This window comes from Numida meleagris, chromosome 2, assembly GCF_002078875.1.
Source record: "Numida meleagris isolate 19003 breed g44 Domestic line chromosome 2, NumMel1.0, whole genome shotgun sequence".
NCBI classification, from domain to species: Eukaryota; Metazoa; Chordata; class Aves; order Galliformes; family Numididae; genus Numida; species Numida meleagris.
Window position 1 is genome coordinate 107,433,034 of NC_034410.1, and position 17,244 is coordinate 107,450,277.

General features: G+C 38.0%; 1 protein-coding gene across 2 annotated transcripts in view; it reads left to right on the top strand.

Annotated features, from left to right (window-relative positions):
• The window catches only part of SNTG1 (syntrophin gamma 1), a 159,892-nt gene continuing 142,980 nt past the window's right edge, over positions 333 to 17,244 (top strand). For both annotated transcript variants that reach the window (XM_021388250.1, XM_021388251.1), the window contains exons 1-2: positions 333 to 390; positions 12,930 to 13,064. In XM_021388250.1, coding sequence (XP_021243925.1) covers positions 364 to 390; positions 12,930 to 13,064 — 162 coding nt within the window. In that variant the 5' untranslated portion in view covers positions 333 to 363. The remainder of the gene's footprint in view (positions 391 to 12,929; positions 13,065 to 17,244) is intronic.

A 17,244-nucleotide genomic window follows, 5' to 3' on the forward strand; every position in this document is an offset into this window, starting at 1 on the left:
CTTCCCAGTATGCCCTTACTTTTGAAAAGAAATGAAAAATAAACTCATGCTTGCAATATGAAAAATAAATTTGAATGCCCCATGGGAGGGACAGAATAGTGGGAACACAAAAATACCTCTGATTATACCCCGAAATTAAGTTGTGTGCTTTATAAGGAACAGAAATTACTTACATCTTGCACTTCTTAATCCTTTTGCAACTTTGATCATTTCTCTTTGTAAGGAATGACTATAACTGGACCTGACAAAGTCTAGTTCAGTTGTTCAGCTCAGACAGATAACTTACGTTTTGTAATATCTTTTTCATTCTAATGAAATTTTTCTCTCTATTTTAGACAAATATCACTTGCTGTGTCATAGCACATGGATTTCAGGACCGCCTGCGAAGAGGTAAGATCAGATATTTTTCTTCTCAAACAATAGTAGATTCAAAATCAACACATTTTTAATCCTTTTTATATGCTAAATCCCCTTTTACTCTCTTTTTTCTGCAATGAGAGGAATTATATAATCAGATGTAAGTTATTCAGTTGATTGCTTCATGGTGACAGGCAGACTTTGGAATAGAACATGAAAGATTTTTCCCAGGTGTATTCATCACCAGCCCTCACCTCTGTCCCTTCCAATTTACCTCTTTGGGCACAATGTAGGTGCAGGTATCTATGTTTTGTGTGAGCTTTGCTCTTAATCTTCACTGTTTATATTTGAAAGCCTGTACATGAAATAAAACATCAGTGGAATCCCAAATCTATCTCTGTTCAACAAAATCAAAGGAAAAATGTAGGAGTATGGGAAGAGGATAGGGAGAGAGTGGAAGGTGAGAAAGTGACCAAAATGAAAAGTACTTCAGTTTTGATTTGATAAGAGAGTAATTTTCATATAGTATAGGTATATAATTTCAAAATATCAATACAAATTCAGTTCCCCACCACTAAGGATGGGGGAAGTGCTTTTTTTCTGTATTTTTTTAGGGTTAAATTTAAACCCTAAATTTGTCTTAAAGAAAGTGAATAAGGTATATTGGTATATGTTATAAAGTGCACCATATCTTCTCTATGGTTTTCTCAATGTGGGCAGTTTTTTTTTTTTAGTATGTTTACACAACTTTAGTTAGACCAAATTACCTTGCGATGTCAAGTTATTTTTAAGATTAAAAAAATAATTCAGTTGCCTTTATACTGAGAAAAGCAAACAGTGATTAGGAAGCTGGTCATGTCTTTATATGTGACCATAATTCCATGAAAAGTACAAGTGGAAGGATGGGAATAGCAATAGGACAGAGAACGAAATGCAGCCAAAAATTTTTGACTTGAGAATAAGTTGATGTAAATTAGTTGGGTGAAGAGAATATGAGCAGACTGAAGATTATGAAATCATGATAGCCTTCAGAAAAGAGCACTGAGATTACGAAATAGTATTAAAGTGAAATTTGACTTTGGGAAAGAATACCATGATGGTTGTCCACGATACTGTGTGACAGATGCAATCTAAATTCTGTAATATGGTTTATCCCAGATTATTTGCTGGGGGAAAAAGAAACATTTCTAATTTTTTTTTTTTTTGCTTCTTTTCAATGGATTTATTGAGCAGATAGGTATTATCTTTACAGGAATTTTATGTTGTTATTTAAACTGCAGCCTAGTAGAGATTGTTTAGCAGCAATTAACTTAAGTCTGTGCCCACCAGCAAGAATGACAACAGCAGGCACAGAGAGATGACCTGGAATATGAGTCATGTCTTAGCCTTTAAAATGCAAGTGTATTGTCAGATCTGTTTCATTCAGTATTTGGTTTCTAATTGGGCATTCATTTCAAATCTAGGTCTTTCAAAATCTTTGTTTGAGCTTCCATGATGGACAGTGGAAAGACAGGGTGACTCCTCCCATCCTAAAAGATCCATGATCTGGGAAACCTAAGCAAGCACTTCTAACTTTTAAATTAATAAAATTAAATGAAGTAGATTCAACTCTGTTTTATCTGCTTTGCATAAAATTAGCTCTGCACTACAGAACCAGTGGTGCCACTTTTGAGAAATTCTTAAAGCTGTAGTGATCTGCATCTTGCGTCCCAAGCCAATCAAGGTTAATAAAATATAGACTTTCAACCTACTTTCATCATATGCCTACATCTAAGTAAAGCATCAGTAGCCTTATGCTTACCGGTTTAGCTAAATTTTTAACTAAAGCCTCAGCACTAAAATTTTAAGATATCCTCTACTTTGGTTGTTGTTAGAGGAAAATATATCAAGCTGTACCTGATGGCCCAAGAGAGATGTGGCTACTGCAGTTCTGTAGCCCCAGATCCAAACAACAGTGAGGGTGAAAATGTATACCTAGTAGGCATATGCACACAGAGCATACATAAACGCTACGTATCTGCATATGTATGTACATATGCATGTACGTGGCCAAACACCTGAACCATATGAGGACATGCAAAGCACTCACTCAAACACAGATAGCACCAGCAGCCTCATCCAGGCTTCCTCTCTGGCTGAGCAAGATAGATTTCCATTAGAGAGAGAATACATATGTGTACATATATAGGAAGTGGGTTCTTCCAGCAGCTGAGCTTACCATGCATCCTGCCCAGCAGCTTCTCCTAGCGCCCAGTCTCCTCAGTTTCTGGCATCTGGACGTGACACACACAAATACACACACAAGAAGTCTCTCATCCAGGAAAAAAGTTAGAAAGGAATTCAAGTTACATTATCTCAGAACATGACCAGATAGATATGCTGATCAGTGACCTATTTAGATGAAGCCAACCTCTCTTTATGTCCTTGCTGATCTGTCTTCTCCCCAAATCACTTAAATCCCTCTCTTTCTCTGCCTGTGGCTCCTCCTTAAACTTTCCATAGTAACTTCTGTGCAATCCAAAGCTGCATCCCTCTCCTTCAGGATCTGAAGAAGGGCTATAAGAAGGAAGGGAACAGACTCTTTAGCAGGATCTGTTGTGATAGGACAAAGGAAAATGGTTTCAAACTAAAAGAGAGGAGATTTGGATTGGATATAAGGAAGAAGTTTTTTACAGTGAGAGTGGTGAGGCCCTGGAACAGCTTGCCCAGAGAGATGGTGGATGCCCCACCCCTGAAGACGTTCAAGGTTTGGCTGCATGGGGCTCTGAGAAACCTGATCTAGATGTGGATGTCCCTGTTCATTGCAGGAGAGTTGGACTAGATGACCTTTAAAAGTCCCTTCCAACTCAAACAAGATTCTATGATTCTATGATAATGTGTTTCACGCCCATAGACAGTGATGCTCCTTAGTCCCAAAGGTAGTCTGATAATGTCTCATGAGGAACCTGTCCCAGTGAGTTCATCGCATTCGGTACATCTAGACACTGGGTCTGGGGCTTTCCCAGGACAACCTTGGGAGTGGATCAGATAGGATGTCCCTTCCTCTGGGTCCTTATTTTGTATTTCCACCTGTCATGTGTCCTTGTGCTCCTCCAGGCTTGTGGAAGTGGACCTTTGGTAGTATCATGGTTTTATGATTTTCATTTATTGGTACTCCACATCATAACATCATGTAGTGAATGTACCTGGTTCTCAGAAGAGAAGGACTACTACAGTCCCCACAGTACTTTGCTCCTCTGTTACCATTTTCCAGCCAGAGGGAAAAGATAAAACCTCGCAGTATAAAAACTTGCAGATCACAAGACCTCGCCCCTTTTTTTGGGCCGTCTCTCGTCTTGGCAGCACCTCGCTCTCCAGCCGTCTTATCGTCGGTAGTAGAGTAAGGCCTACCTTGATTTTGAGACATTCTCTCTCTCTGTATTGGATTTATCAGCTTAAATTGTAATTATATTGTATTATAGTGTGTTGTTTGGCATTCTGATATCTTATTTACTAAATGAGTTTTTTTCTCCTCAGATTGTTGCTGTTGTTCTTTGCTCTCAGGGCCATCTCCCTACGCTTTTCCCCTTTCCCCTTTCCCGGGACGTGGGCCCGTGGGTCCCCCGTCCCCTTTGTCACGAAATCGGGCCAAACGCCCGTAAATCGTTGACAGGTAGGCTGATGGCCTCTGTAATGGGCCTGGATTTTCCAGGCAGGGTGTAACTTAGGCTCCCATCATCTATTGGCTGGACACACAAAGACATACAGACAAGATTTGATTACATAACCTAACAGTTTTATTTTTCATCTACTTGGTTTCCAGAAGGGTTTGGGGTTTTTGCTCCACTAATGTGGACAGTTTCCGTTGACTTGCACCATCCAATTCTGAGCAATTACTTAATATAGTTTTTAATTTGAGTTCGATATGAGCTGCAATCATCCATTCTGTCAGGTATTTCAATTCCAAAATATATTTCATCTTTTATCTTGAGTTTCTTGTGAAAGTGATGATAGCGACTGAAGAAGTACCATTGGTGGCACTGCTTCCTTAATGAACTTATAGTTTTGTTCTACTGGCACATCTTCAGCAGCAGTTTAATCTCTCCAAGCTGTATTTTGCATACTTTGTTAACAAAATAAATAAATAATAACAAAAGCTATGTTATTATTTTATTTCAACTACTGACAAGAAACAAAACAGCTCTAGTCTTCGCTTCACAGTGTTTCTGTTTAATTGGTTATCTAGTCAGTATATTTATGACTTTCAGCCTTCTTTCTCTCCTTCCCCAATTGCACCAATTTCTCATTTATTCTTTGTATCCCTGAAAAATAATCACTGATCTTGTATACCACCATGCTTACTAGGCAGTTTTTGATAATGGCAGTAAAGGCTATCATGAAGCCTTCCTCTTCTTCCTCTCTTTGTTTTCTTCCTACTGAACACCTTATTGCCCTTCTTTCCCCATCCTCCAGAGACCTGTAACCACGAATACTGTAGAAGAACTGAGATAGCTCTCCTAAAACGCTGAGTGAGACTCAGACACTCCTTCCTGGTACTTCCATCCTCATCCTTACTAATGGCAGTAAGTGATTTGAACTGAGTTTCAACTAGCATAAAAAACAAAATATTCCTCATAGATGCACTAAAGACAAGGCACATTGTTCATAATATCTATGGCAAGCTCTATTTTTCCTAATGCTGTGATGTTGATGTGGGTTAAATTCATTAAACAGCCAAACACCACACAGCTACTTGCTCACTTCTCCCACAGTGGGACACAGATGAAAATCAGAAAGTAAAAGTGTGACAACTTGTGGGTTAAGATAAATACAGTTTAATAGGTAAAGCAAAAGCTATGTGTACAAGCAAAACAAAATAAATAATTCATTTACTGCTTCCCATTCCCAGGGAGATGTTCAACCTTTTCCAGGAAAGCAGGGCTCCATCATGCCTGATGGTTACTTGTTAAGACAAACTCTGTAACTCTGGATCTCCATCCAGATGTCCACCATTCCTCCTTCTTCCTATTGCTTTTATTACTGTTCACTGTGTCACTTTGTATAAAATAGCACTGTGGTCCATTTGAGTCAACTGTCCTGGCTTTGTCTCCTCCCGTTGTCCTGCTTGTCTTTGAGGATCTTATGAGAGACAGTGTCAGAGGCCTTGCTGAAGTCCAAGTAGACAATATTCACTATTCTTCCCACATCTGCTAGGCCACTCATTTCATGGTAGAAGTTCATCAAGGTGGTCAAGGATGACTCCCCTGTGGTGAGTCCATGGTGAGTACTCCTGTTGATTTTCTTGTCCTTCATGTTCCTGAAAATGGTTTCCAGGATTAGCTGTTCTGTTACCTTCCCAGGGATCAAGGTGAGGCTGACCAGGCTGTAGTTCCTTTGATGCTGCTTCTTGCTGTTCTTTAAGATCAGAGTGATATTTGCTTTCCTATAGTCTTCAAACAGTTCTCCCAGTCACCATGATTAAAGACTATGACTAGTGGCCTCATAATGAGCCTTATCCCACAGGACTCTTCCAAGAAGCTCCTTGAAGACATCAGAGTCTACTCTCCAAATGTTCAGGGTTGTAAACTTGTTAACGTCCTCCCTGCCCTTAGGATCCTGAACTCTGCCATTTCATGATCTTTTCAGCCAAGACTGTCTCTGACCTTAATGTTCCCAACAAATTCTTCATTGTTGGTGAGTATGGGGTCCAGTAGAGGATCTCTCTTTTGTGGACCCCTTGTCACTTGGAGGAGGAAGTTATCACCAGAGCCCCCCAAGAACTACCTGGATTGCTTATATCCTGTTGCGTGGTCCTTGCAGCAGTTACCAGTTGGTTAGTTGCTCATGAGGAGCAGGGCCTGCAAACATGAGGCTGCTCCTATCTGTCAGTAGAAGGCCTCATTTGCTTATTCTACTAATGCTTGTAGCAGACACCCACTATAACACCACCTTCGGTGTCTAGCAGGATTTCATTTGAGATTAGAGTACTGAAATTGTCTTGCCTACTTGCAGTTTGAGTCTAAATTCCTACTGCAGATCTGAATATTACAGACAGTGGAGCCTAGTGACCAGTTCCTCCCAAACCTGTTGATTAGCTCAGTTGCTTTCTAAGCTTTATTGACCACAGTGAGCAGTTCTTCACTGATTATTGTTAGAGCTTAGAAGACAGATACAGTCAGGGGTCAATCTCAACGTGATTCTGATGATTACTTTCTGCCTAAGAATCTTGTCTGTAGACTGTGCAGCTTTTCAAGACATCCTGAAGTGGGTTTATTCTTCTATAAAATTATTCTATGTTAAACAATTCAAAAAATGAGGTTTTCCACACATACACACATTTTTTTCTAAGGGGTTATTCTGTATTCCATACTCTTTTCCTTCACAGATCAGCAAATGTATGAGTTGTACTGATTCTCGTAAAACATTTTTTGGTTTAACTTATTCAACAATTTCCAAGCCATAGGACTATCTATCTCCTCTTTTATACTTTATCCAGAGCTTTCTGAGCTTCTCAAGAGCATAAATCGTGAAGTCACAGGGTTCTTTAGACTCTCACCTGAATTCACTTGACCTATTTCTATATTCTGAAAATTGTTGCTTAGAAGAGAAGACTAATACTTTAGTTTTTGTTTTTATGCTTTTTAAATACAGCTTCAAATTGTAGTTTTATCTATTTATCTATTTTTCATCTATTAAAAAATCACAAGATGGAAAATGATGGACAGTTTTTGATGCCATTAAAAATGTCATGTTAACAAACATATTAAATTTGAAGAAACATGCATATGTTCACAATAGCTTTTGTTTTATATTATCCTATCTCTTGAACTGAATTGTAATGACATAATCTACTCCTAGTAAGTCCATTAGCAATCCAGGCATTAAAACGTATTCATTTATAGTGTCAGACAATGAACGTTTTTGTTCTAAAATGTCACCTTAGTTCAGAAAGAAACTCTTATGTACATTTGTATAATTGTGCATATGTATACATACATTTTCCAAATGTCTAATTTACATATAGTATTAATCAGATTGTATGAAACAAAGAAAATTCTCTCTAAGACTTCATTTTTTTGAGAAAACAACATATCAAGAGTGCCATAGCCAAGTACTCATACCTCACAAATCAAAGAAAAAGAAGATAGAGACAAAATTCAATGTTTTTTCAGTTCTCTTGGGTTGAAGTATAGAATTTATGTACAGGAAAGTACTTGTAATCCTCTGGATTGAAAAATGTTGGTACCTGACAGAACAGGCTCTGAATGACAGGCTGAACACATCCCTGTGTATCTGGGCTATATTCCAATTTTTGACAGTGTAAGTGTTTTTCACCTACGCTAGCAACACTCCTCCTACAGAATGAGTAGCTGGACCATTTAAAAAACATCTTTTATGTGATTCTGGCACATATTCCTACTTCTTGTATTCACTGCCATCGCTGCGTTATACTTCTGATTCACTTTCCTTTTTTATTATTACATGTGCCATTATAAAGCAGTGACAAGAATGTCTCCATATGCCTGGAGGTCAGCTTCTGTTCAAATAAACATCCCAAAATGTAGGTATTCCTCTGAAGTGAACGACACACATTTTTAAGGCAGTTTCTGCAACTCATTCTCCTTATTGGTATCAGATTCTTTATGGCTTTAAACTAAATTGCAGAGTTTCATTATGTTTTGGAAGACAGGGGAGAAACTTAAAGTCCAGGTCATCTGGCATAGAAAAATCTCTGAGAGATTTTTTTTCTTTTCCTTTCTTCCACTGGTTCGCAGACTGATTTCTTGGGTAACTGCTGAAGTGCCAAGGTCTTTTAAAAAAGATCCGAAACGGGAAGAATTAAAGTAAACTAAATTGCTTTATTACCACAGGGCAAAAGTAATTGATAAAATAGTTCAACCAAAGGATATAGTAGTCTCTTGAAAACTAATGAAGATTAACTAAGATGGCTTGGAATACTGATTAAATGTCTTTTGGAACAAAATCCTGGAAAAGCTTTAAACTATAGAAACAAAGATAAAAATTCTTTTAAAAAAGTAAAATAAAAATTATTTAACAGAAAATCTGCCAGTCGCTCTATATAGACCAGGTAAATTAAAAGATATTGATGTTTGATGTCCTGCAGGAAAATGACTCTGAAACCAATATGTAACATTATTTTGGTATGCATTTAGTAGAGACTATTCTGCTAGCCTAAATGTACAAACTATAGTTTTAACAGAATCATGGAATCACAGATGGCTGAGACTGGCAGAGCCCTCTGGGTCCATTGGGCCCAACCCCTGCTGCAGCAGGGACACCAGAGCAGGGGCCCAGGCCCACGTCCAGGCGGCTGCTGAAGGTCTCTGAGGAGCAGACCCCGCACACAGCCTCTGGCAGCCTGTGCCAGTGCTCCGTCACCTGCACAGCACAGAAGTGCTCCTGGTGTTCTGAGGGAACCTCCTGCACTCCAGTTTGTGCCCATTGCCTCTTGTCCTGGCCTCCTCTTCTCCAGGCTGAACAGTCTCAGCTCTCTTTTGTGTGTATTTCCTCTGAAGTTAATTCCTAGATATCTGTGAAGGCCGTATGTGTTGCAGCAAAGATTTTATAATATGTAAGAATTTGTAACTTCCTTTTAGGAAGGTTATCAGGACCTGATTTTAATTACAACCAGTGTGGCAATATGGTATAAATCAGGGTATAATGGAAAAAGATTTTTGAAACACCTTTTTCACTGCCTAGTAGCTTTTAATATGTGACCGTATTCTTTGTAGAAGTATCCTGCTTTGAGGGCTCTGCTAACTTTTGCCATTCTCCAGTAGTGTTCCAAAGCAGAAAGTTCAACACACAGTGGTATTGCAAAGCAATGAGGGATCAGTTTTCAGCCCCTCTCATAATTACATTAGTTCAGAAGCAGCAAGCAGTTTCTAAACTCATACCAAGGACATCAGCTCTTGCCAAAACACTGTTCCTTTGTAACTGAGCTAAAAAGGATGTAGGATCAGATGGAAGAGATATTACTGTGGAGGTGCAAAATTCACTGGATCTGTCACTTAGGAAGGAAGATACCTTTACCTTCATTACTGCTTTTGCTTGGAGGCACTAACTGCTCTCCCATACAAAACCTCATTCTTTCATCACTGTATATTACTTCCCTATCCATTCCTTACCCTACCTCATGGACTTCATAAACACATGCAGCTTACAACACTCAGTTTTCTTGCCTTCTTTACAACAGGTACCTAATTTTATAAATAGGATGAAGAAAGTAGGAAGGTAGAAATATAAGCACGCAGTTTGGGTTCACTCAAATTTGCAGTCAAGGTGTATTGGCATAACAAAATGTTAGCAGCTGAACTACACTCCTTTACCCATGTCTGTTTCAATGCTGTGCAGTTTATCATAGATTTGAGCAGGAGAGGATGCTTTGCCTGACCTCACACTGACAGTTACAGTAGCTCAGCTGACGTGACATATGCTATTTTATTGCTGTAGGTCAGGACAGGGCAGGACCCTCTACCAGTGAAATATAGAAGCCTTGAAGGGAAAATTTTTGGCGCACACTCTTGTAGAATCTCATAAAAGTTAGTAGTGGGAACAAAAGCTAACATCAGCCACAACCTTGCACCCACACACCTAGTCCACGGGCACACTATCTAAGCTCTTCACATGTAAGAGATGGTGGGGGTATAGACAAGGCAGCCCACCTGATCTCCCTCCAGCCAGGTCAGTTTTACTAAATGCTATGTGGATGAAAGGTGTTGATCTGCACTTTGATTTTACATGAAAGCATATGTGCAGAAAAACTTCCCTAAGTTCCAGCTCAGGATAAAGTTGCAGGAATTTACCTCTTTATTTGATTCAGTTTAGTGGATGCTTTGAGGAGGGGAAAAAAAATAGAAGAAAAAAGAAATGTCAGGAGACACAAATGAAACAATGAAAAAAAATGTAGGTCTTTGTTCTTACGGAATTGTCTTGAGCTTATCTAATGAAACTGAATTGAATTTTTAGCATTATCTTCTAGGAACTTATCCTTTACATAGTTGTTAATGCTGCTGTCAGGTAACAGAGGGAAGGAGGTAGCATAATTGAAGCTTTAATTTCGAACTGTATCATAAACCAGCTTTCATAAAGCCCAACAACAGTAAAGCGGTTCATTGCGTTTTAGAGTGTCTGATGTAAATAAGATACCTGAATGTGCAAATCAATCTTTCCAAGAGCCAAAATGTTTTGCAGTTCCCAAGCTTGGTTTCCTTCTTCAGACTGAATAAACTCAGCCCACTTGCATTTGGAAACTGACTTGAATTTTAAATTTTTTTCTAATGCCTAATTGTGTCTGCCATGGTTATGTGCTCCTTAATTCCCACAAAGAAGCCCCTTAGCTTTGTGCAGAAAGATTCTTTGGAGACTTTATAGGGTAATTGACCAAATCAGAAATGTGCAGTTAAGTAAGGCAGAACTACTAAAATCAGTATATTAGAGTCAGAATTCATCCCATTACCATTTATCCAGGGGAGGAGGGAAGGCACGTTTGCAAACATTTACAATGGGAGAAAGTTGTTTTATAAGTGGTGTATGTTTGTGGGCCTCTCTCTTTTGTTTGATCACAGTTATTTACTGCTCACTTCACAACTCTGTACAAGGAAGAATCTTCTGAGTCTATAAAGCAAAGTTATCAGGAGAAGGAGCAGAACAATTTAACTATATTAGCGTCTCTTTATTTTAATTTTCTGACGTATGTGCTATAAGGGAACTTTTCAGTGATACTGAAAACTTAACTCCTTTTGCTGATCTGTTTATTTATTTGCCTGTCCATGTCAAGCCATTTCTGTTCCATCCTGTTACAAAAATGACACATAAATACTACAATAAGGCTGTATGATCAGAGCACCCACTGACTTTTGTGTGAGTTCACTGTGCAGAACCCCTCAATATTTCAAAGATCTGGGTAAATTATACAGTTTTGCTGCCGATCTCCAAGAGAAGGTCATTTTTTAAGTCTGAGTGTTGAGCATGGAGCCGAAGTAAAAGAGCAGTTCATCAGTGGAGAATATGATATAAAGCTATTTAAAGATTGTGCTTGACCTTCCCACCTCTTTTAGTACCTCTTAGGAACAATTTAAACCTTCCTTCTTCCAGTTGCCTACTGTCAGTTCCGTATTTCTGTTTGTTCTCTTCATGCTATGGATCTAAGATATCAGAGCTTATTATGGGGAGATCTTTCAAATACTCTTTTAAATTGTTGTCTGAGAAAGAGCCCTTAAATTCAGCTAGGTCAACCTTGGCAGAGAAAGTTCCCAGCAAGACTTTTGTGTCCTTGATCTCCTCTCAAGTCAACTTTCTACAGTGGATTAAAATCTGACCTGAATGAAGAAAACAGAAGTTCTGTTACTAACATTGATGAGTCCAAGATTTAAAACCATTCTCAACTAAGAATTGTTTTCTGAGATATATACATGATTATGTGTATACGTGTATCTATGCAATTAGGTATAGTTATATGATAAAGGCAAATTCTGTATTATAATGCCGAATTTTTACTTAATATATAAATAAATTTCTCATACAAAAATGTCCTACCAACTTGTCTATTTATGCTATTTTTAATACAGCCTTCAGGGAAATATTGCTAATACTGTGTGTGCTTCCATATGCAGATTTTTTCCCTGTTCATGCCTCTTATAGACAGCACCCCTGAAGTAGCACTACTGTGTACTGCCAATAAGGATTCTGTTAAGTTGCTCAAAAACCATGTGCTGTATACTGAAGAACCCTATAGAATTCCTGTCCTGTAGCTGTAAATGTAGGATGCAGAAGTGAAATGGGAAATAAGTTACTAGAGGGAGCTGCATTCCTTGATCTCTTTTTCTTAAATTCAGCATTCTCGTTTGAAAAGTACTATAAGTCAACGTTGTGCTTGCACTTCAGGAAAAGCCTAGAACAGGTTCACATAGGCTGTTAGTGCTTAGTGGTTAGTTTGGAGATATTATATGGTTCTGTGTCTTTCTATGTCAAAATTGGTGCAGCATTCAGGAACAGCAGTTTTTATTTTGTGTCCAAGCGAGGTGTCATAGAATCATAGAATGGCTTTCGTTGGAAGGGACCCCAAGGATCATCAAGTTCCAACCCCCTGCCACAGGCAGGGCCACCAACCTCCAGATCTGGTACTAGACCAGGATGCCCAGGGCTCCATCCCACCTGGTCTTGACCACCTCCAGGGATGGAGCATCTACAACCTCTCTGGGCAGCCTGTTCCAGCACCTCAGCACTCTCTCTGTGAAGAACTTCCCTCTGAAATTCATCATTTAATCCAAAGATGGTGAGTACAACCAAAGCTGCCCCAAAGCTAACCAAAGATGTGTCGTGAATTTGTCAAGGGCAGAATAAGGCTTTGTAATTGAAAAATGTACTTCTGCTCATTGCAACCGCAAACATTGTTCTCTTGTAGTCTGAGCACAGTAAATATGTAGCAGTAACTAATAATAGTTTTGGCTATCTGTTGATATATATATACATGAGAACTGTATCAGTCTCTCAACTAAGGCTTATCATCTGTCTTTTTCTTGCAATGCAACGTGATAACTGAGAAAACTTTTTTCTTTCTTCCTTTCAAGACAAAGACTGGGATTTGTTTGCTGCAGGATGGTAACCAGGAGCCTTTCAAAGTGCGACTGCACTTAGCCAAAGATATTTTGATGATCCAGGAGCAGGATGTGATCTGTGTGTCTGGTGAGCCTTTCTATTCTGGTGTAAGTAGTTCTTATTTCCTCTTTTAAGATGTACTTTACAAAAAGTAAAAATACTCATTGTGTGTGTACGTCTGTGTGTACATTTACTCTCAGTTTGATATTTCATTTTACATTGTTAACACTAAGTATATTTTAATATATCAAACACTAAGTATATTTTAATATTTCAAACACTAAGTATATTTTAATATATCATCTATTGAGAGTAAATCTTAGTAATCCTCATCTAGGAAGCAGCAATAACAAAACTATGTTGTATAAACAACTACAGTATTGTTCCTCTGCACCTTGAATCTTGGAGCCACATAATACAGTAAGAATAACAGAAGCATTGACTTTTGCTGCAAAGGCAGATAGATATCTGAGTTTTGTCTATGGAATTTGTGAGACAGTTGATGGCTAACTGTTCTGGTAGAGCTTTACTGGATCAAAGCATAGCAATTACTTGTTATCCTCTGTTGCTTGAATTGCCTCATAGGATAGAGTAATATCAAACTTAATGCATGTTGCCAGTCAGTAATTTGGGGGTCACCAGCTGAACTTGCATATTACATTAATAGAAATGGACTTGAGCTGAAACAGTATAATAGTGTGATTTATGTATTACTGTTTTATATGATGTAATGTAAACATGCAAGATTTCTTACTTAGCATTTCACTGAATTTTGTGGATAATAAATCGAGTTTTGTAGACAATTATTTGAAAGATTGGTGAAACATTAGGTAGAATAATATTGTACATGTTTTCAACTACTGTAATGCTATGTTTTTATTTTATCTACAAGATAGCAAAAAAAAAAAGAAACAGAGACCACTTACTATTCATTTCTATAGACATGCGGTAGAGAGATTTCTTTTGTTTGTTGGAAGCTATTCTGAACATTCTTTTTGCTCAGTTAAGTGAAGTTATGATAAGATTTCATGCTAAATCATGTGAGGCGTAGTAGTGTAATACCTATTTATGCAAATATTACATCCATGTTATTAATTAATTACTGCTGCTGCCACATCCATGTATCTCTAAATACGAGTATAATAAAAAGATAGAGATGAAAATATGAAAATACATCGGTAGATTGGGTTTATTTGCATGTCAAATTTCAAACAAGCTTTTAACCATTTCATGTTTTACCATTTATTAATACTTGTCTGTTTGTTGTACGTGGAATAGAGATGGTCCTATTAATGTTTCTCTACAGACGTGACGCCCAGGCAGAAAGAAATTATGTGTTCAAGCTCTGGCTATAGCTGTAGCTGTTCAATTAGCAAGGCACACTGCAGCGCTGCAGCACTGTTACTCCACCAGCACCATTCTTAGCTTTATTTATTGTAAGATTTTATCACTCAAAAATATGACTTAATTATTATGCTGTAATGTCTATTACTTCTGCTGAACTTGGTATTTAAATGTCTTCATGAAATGCATATTTAATTTTTTCCCATTTCACAGCAAGACTCTCTTACAGCTTTTTCCTTTTTAGGTTTGTCACATCCTGTCTGTCAAGGGAGGGAGGGGTGAGGAGGGGTGACCAGATTCTCAAATTCCCCCTGGTTAGATTAAGGTGAAACTGACACTCAAGATCCAAACACAATCATCAATTTTAATGAGAATCTCTGTACTACAATTATCTTTAAAGTATTGGCACTCTTGCAATTGTATCCACCTAAGCTGTGCAGCTAAACTATGCAACTGTATAAGAAATTGAAGTAAGTCTTGCATTACTTACCAACTTTTCAAGGGAAAAAGAAAGAAAAGAAAGCAATGGGGGTGAAGCTGGCAAGAGTCAGAGACAGAGAGATGGACTGAGAAAGAGATCACCGATCTGGATTCCAGCATTGGTCCAGCCAGCAGCGTAACCTTGGTCTGTGAGAGCACCCGTCCTGAAGTTTCAACATATTGGAGTCTAGAAGCCACCTCGAGCTTCTCTTGGGCATTCTTTTATGCCTGCTATATTTCAACAAGTTTGTCATAAACAAGTTTGTTCAACACCAAGTTCATCATCAAATAGGGGCGTTTTGGACAGAGCAAGGCTGTCCCATCTCCACAGGCCTCCACTTCTCCGACCGTGACCATGTCTTCAGCCTTTAGCCTGTTGTCATGGTGATGATCTTATCTTGTAAGTGTTTGAGACAATTCCAGGCATACTACAGATAAAGTGTTTTCTTTTGGCCTGCTACAAGGTTGGCACTGTCACTGTTGAAAATAGTGCGTGATTTGCTTCACTGATTACAGTCTCCCTATAGTATTAGCATATCAAATCTATAATTCATTAACTAATAGATATTAATGTGGTGATGAGGAGTTCCTTTTTCCTTGGCAGTGTCATTGTTAAGCTAGTGAATTTTGAGCCCTTTACCCTGATTTCCTCTGAGATTAAGACTAGATCTTGAATCAGTAGGTTCATTCTAGCTAAGGATGATTGGCATTTCACAGATAGTTAACTGTCCTTTTGTCACAGGCCATTTAATCTGGAATTATTAGCTGTGATTGTATAGCATGATCAGATGTCCCACAGGCTTGGTTTTTGCTTTTTTTGTTATTTTCCATTTTTATTCCTGCTGCTGTTAGGCTTCTCTTTTGGTTGCTTGCTTGTTTTTCTTATTGTTGATTTTGCTTTGTTCTTGGTGTTACTCTAGATGACTGACCATATCTGTTTTTCTTTTACATGCTTTTGACAGAGAAAGTTCTTTCATTAGAAACTAACGTTGAATGCTGCATTGAATGAACTCTAAAGAACAAAAACAAAATTTGTAACTGATGAACAATAGTGTTGTTAATTTTTACAGGCAGGAAGCTACAGTGAAAATCCTTTTTAATCTGTTTTAAATAATCTCCAAATAATTTGATTATAGGGTGTTACTTACCACTTCACTGTTTAGGAACGAAAGATTATTACTATGCTTCTAGTTCAGAACAGTGTCTCTTCTGTTTGTTGAGTCTGAATCAATTTGCATGCTCCTCTGTGTAGGACAGACTTTAAACAGTCACTGAACGTTCCCGTGGTATCCTGATTTGCATCCTGCAGAATAATTTAAATGAAAGCAGTGAACCCTTAGGAGTGAGGTGCTGCTTAATGTGAGTACACGAAATAAAGACCTAGTTCTTAGTATGGAACACTTCCTTTTTAGTGGAAAACAATTTCCCGAACTTGAAGAGATGCAAAGGAACTTTGTTTCTGCCATCATTGCATGCTGTTTGGAGTAAGAAAATAAAATATGTAAAAGATTATAAGCAGCATAGCATAAAAACAGTGTGAAACTCTAAAAAAGAAAGCATCTGTTTCTTTAGGAGTTTGAATGAAATGATGGTGTTCATGAGGATCCTGCATCACTCATACCCAAAGAAATTCCATAAAGCATCAAAGAAAGATAGTTCTTTCAGTCACAGGTTACACAGATCTAAAATATCAGTATCAGTTGCATCAACAAGTATTACAGAGATTTCTTTTTGTATTTCCAAGAGATAGAAATGTTGTGGATTCACCATTAATCCTACCAGTAGTGGGCATCTGATATAGATTTGGATTCCAGTGCAAACGAACAAGTTAGATGAGAACATTTTGTGAAACTCAAAATCTAGAAGGCATTGTCTGTATTATTCTAAATGAAATCCTTGCCTGGAGAAAGAGTTGATAGTATGCTGAGTTTATGTCTGAGTTTTGACTAGTGCGTGTGACGAAGATACCCATGAGTCTGCATGAGAAAATTGGAAGATGGGTAACTGTTAGGTCAGGTACATTTTTCTTTCCCTTAATGTAGTAGACTCTCAGAAAACATCTGTTCATATTTGTGGTGTTGCCAACAGATAACTTTCTTATCACAAATCTCTACAACAATGACTTGTGGTGCAGAACAGTCGCGATTTTTATTCTTTTTGTCTGAAAAACAAATTCCCTGAAAACAGTTGAATTATACCATATGGGAACTTGCCCTCATTATTGACAGGATAATTTTTATTTTATATCTCCTTTTAAACATATTCCTTGAATGGTATGAAATTTTACTCACAGAATTTTACTGTGTGATGTTCAAGATGATGTGCAATAAGACAAAATCCAGTCTTTCCAGATGTGTAGATCAACAAACATGACTAACAAGGATGGTTTGATACTGTCCTTACTGCAAATTAGATGGAGAAGTACCCCTAAGATACAGTATGTCTCCTTTGAAAGAAAAATCT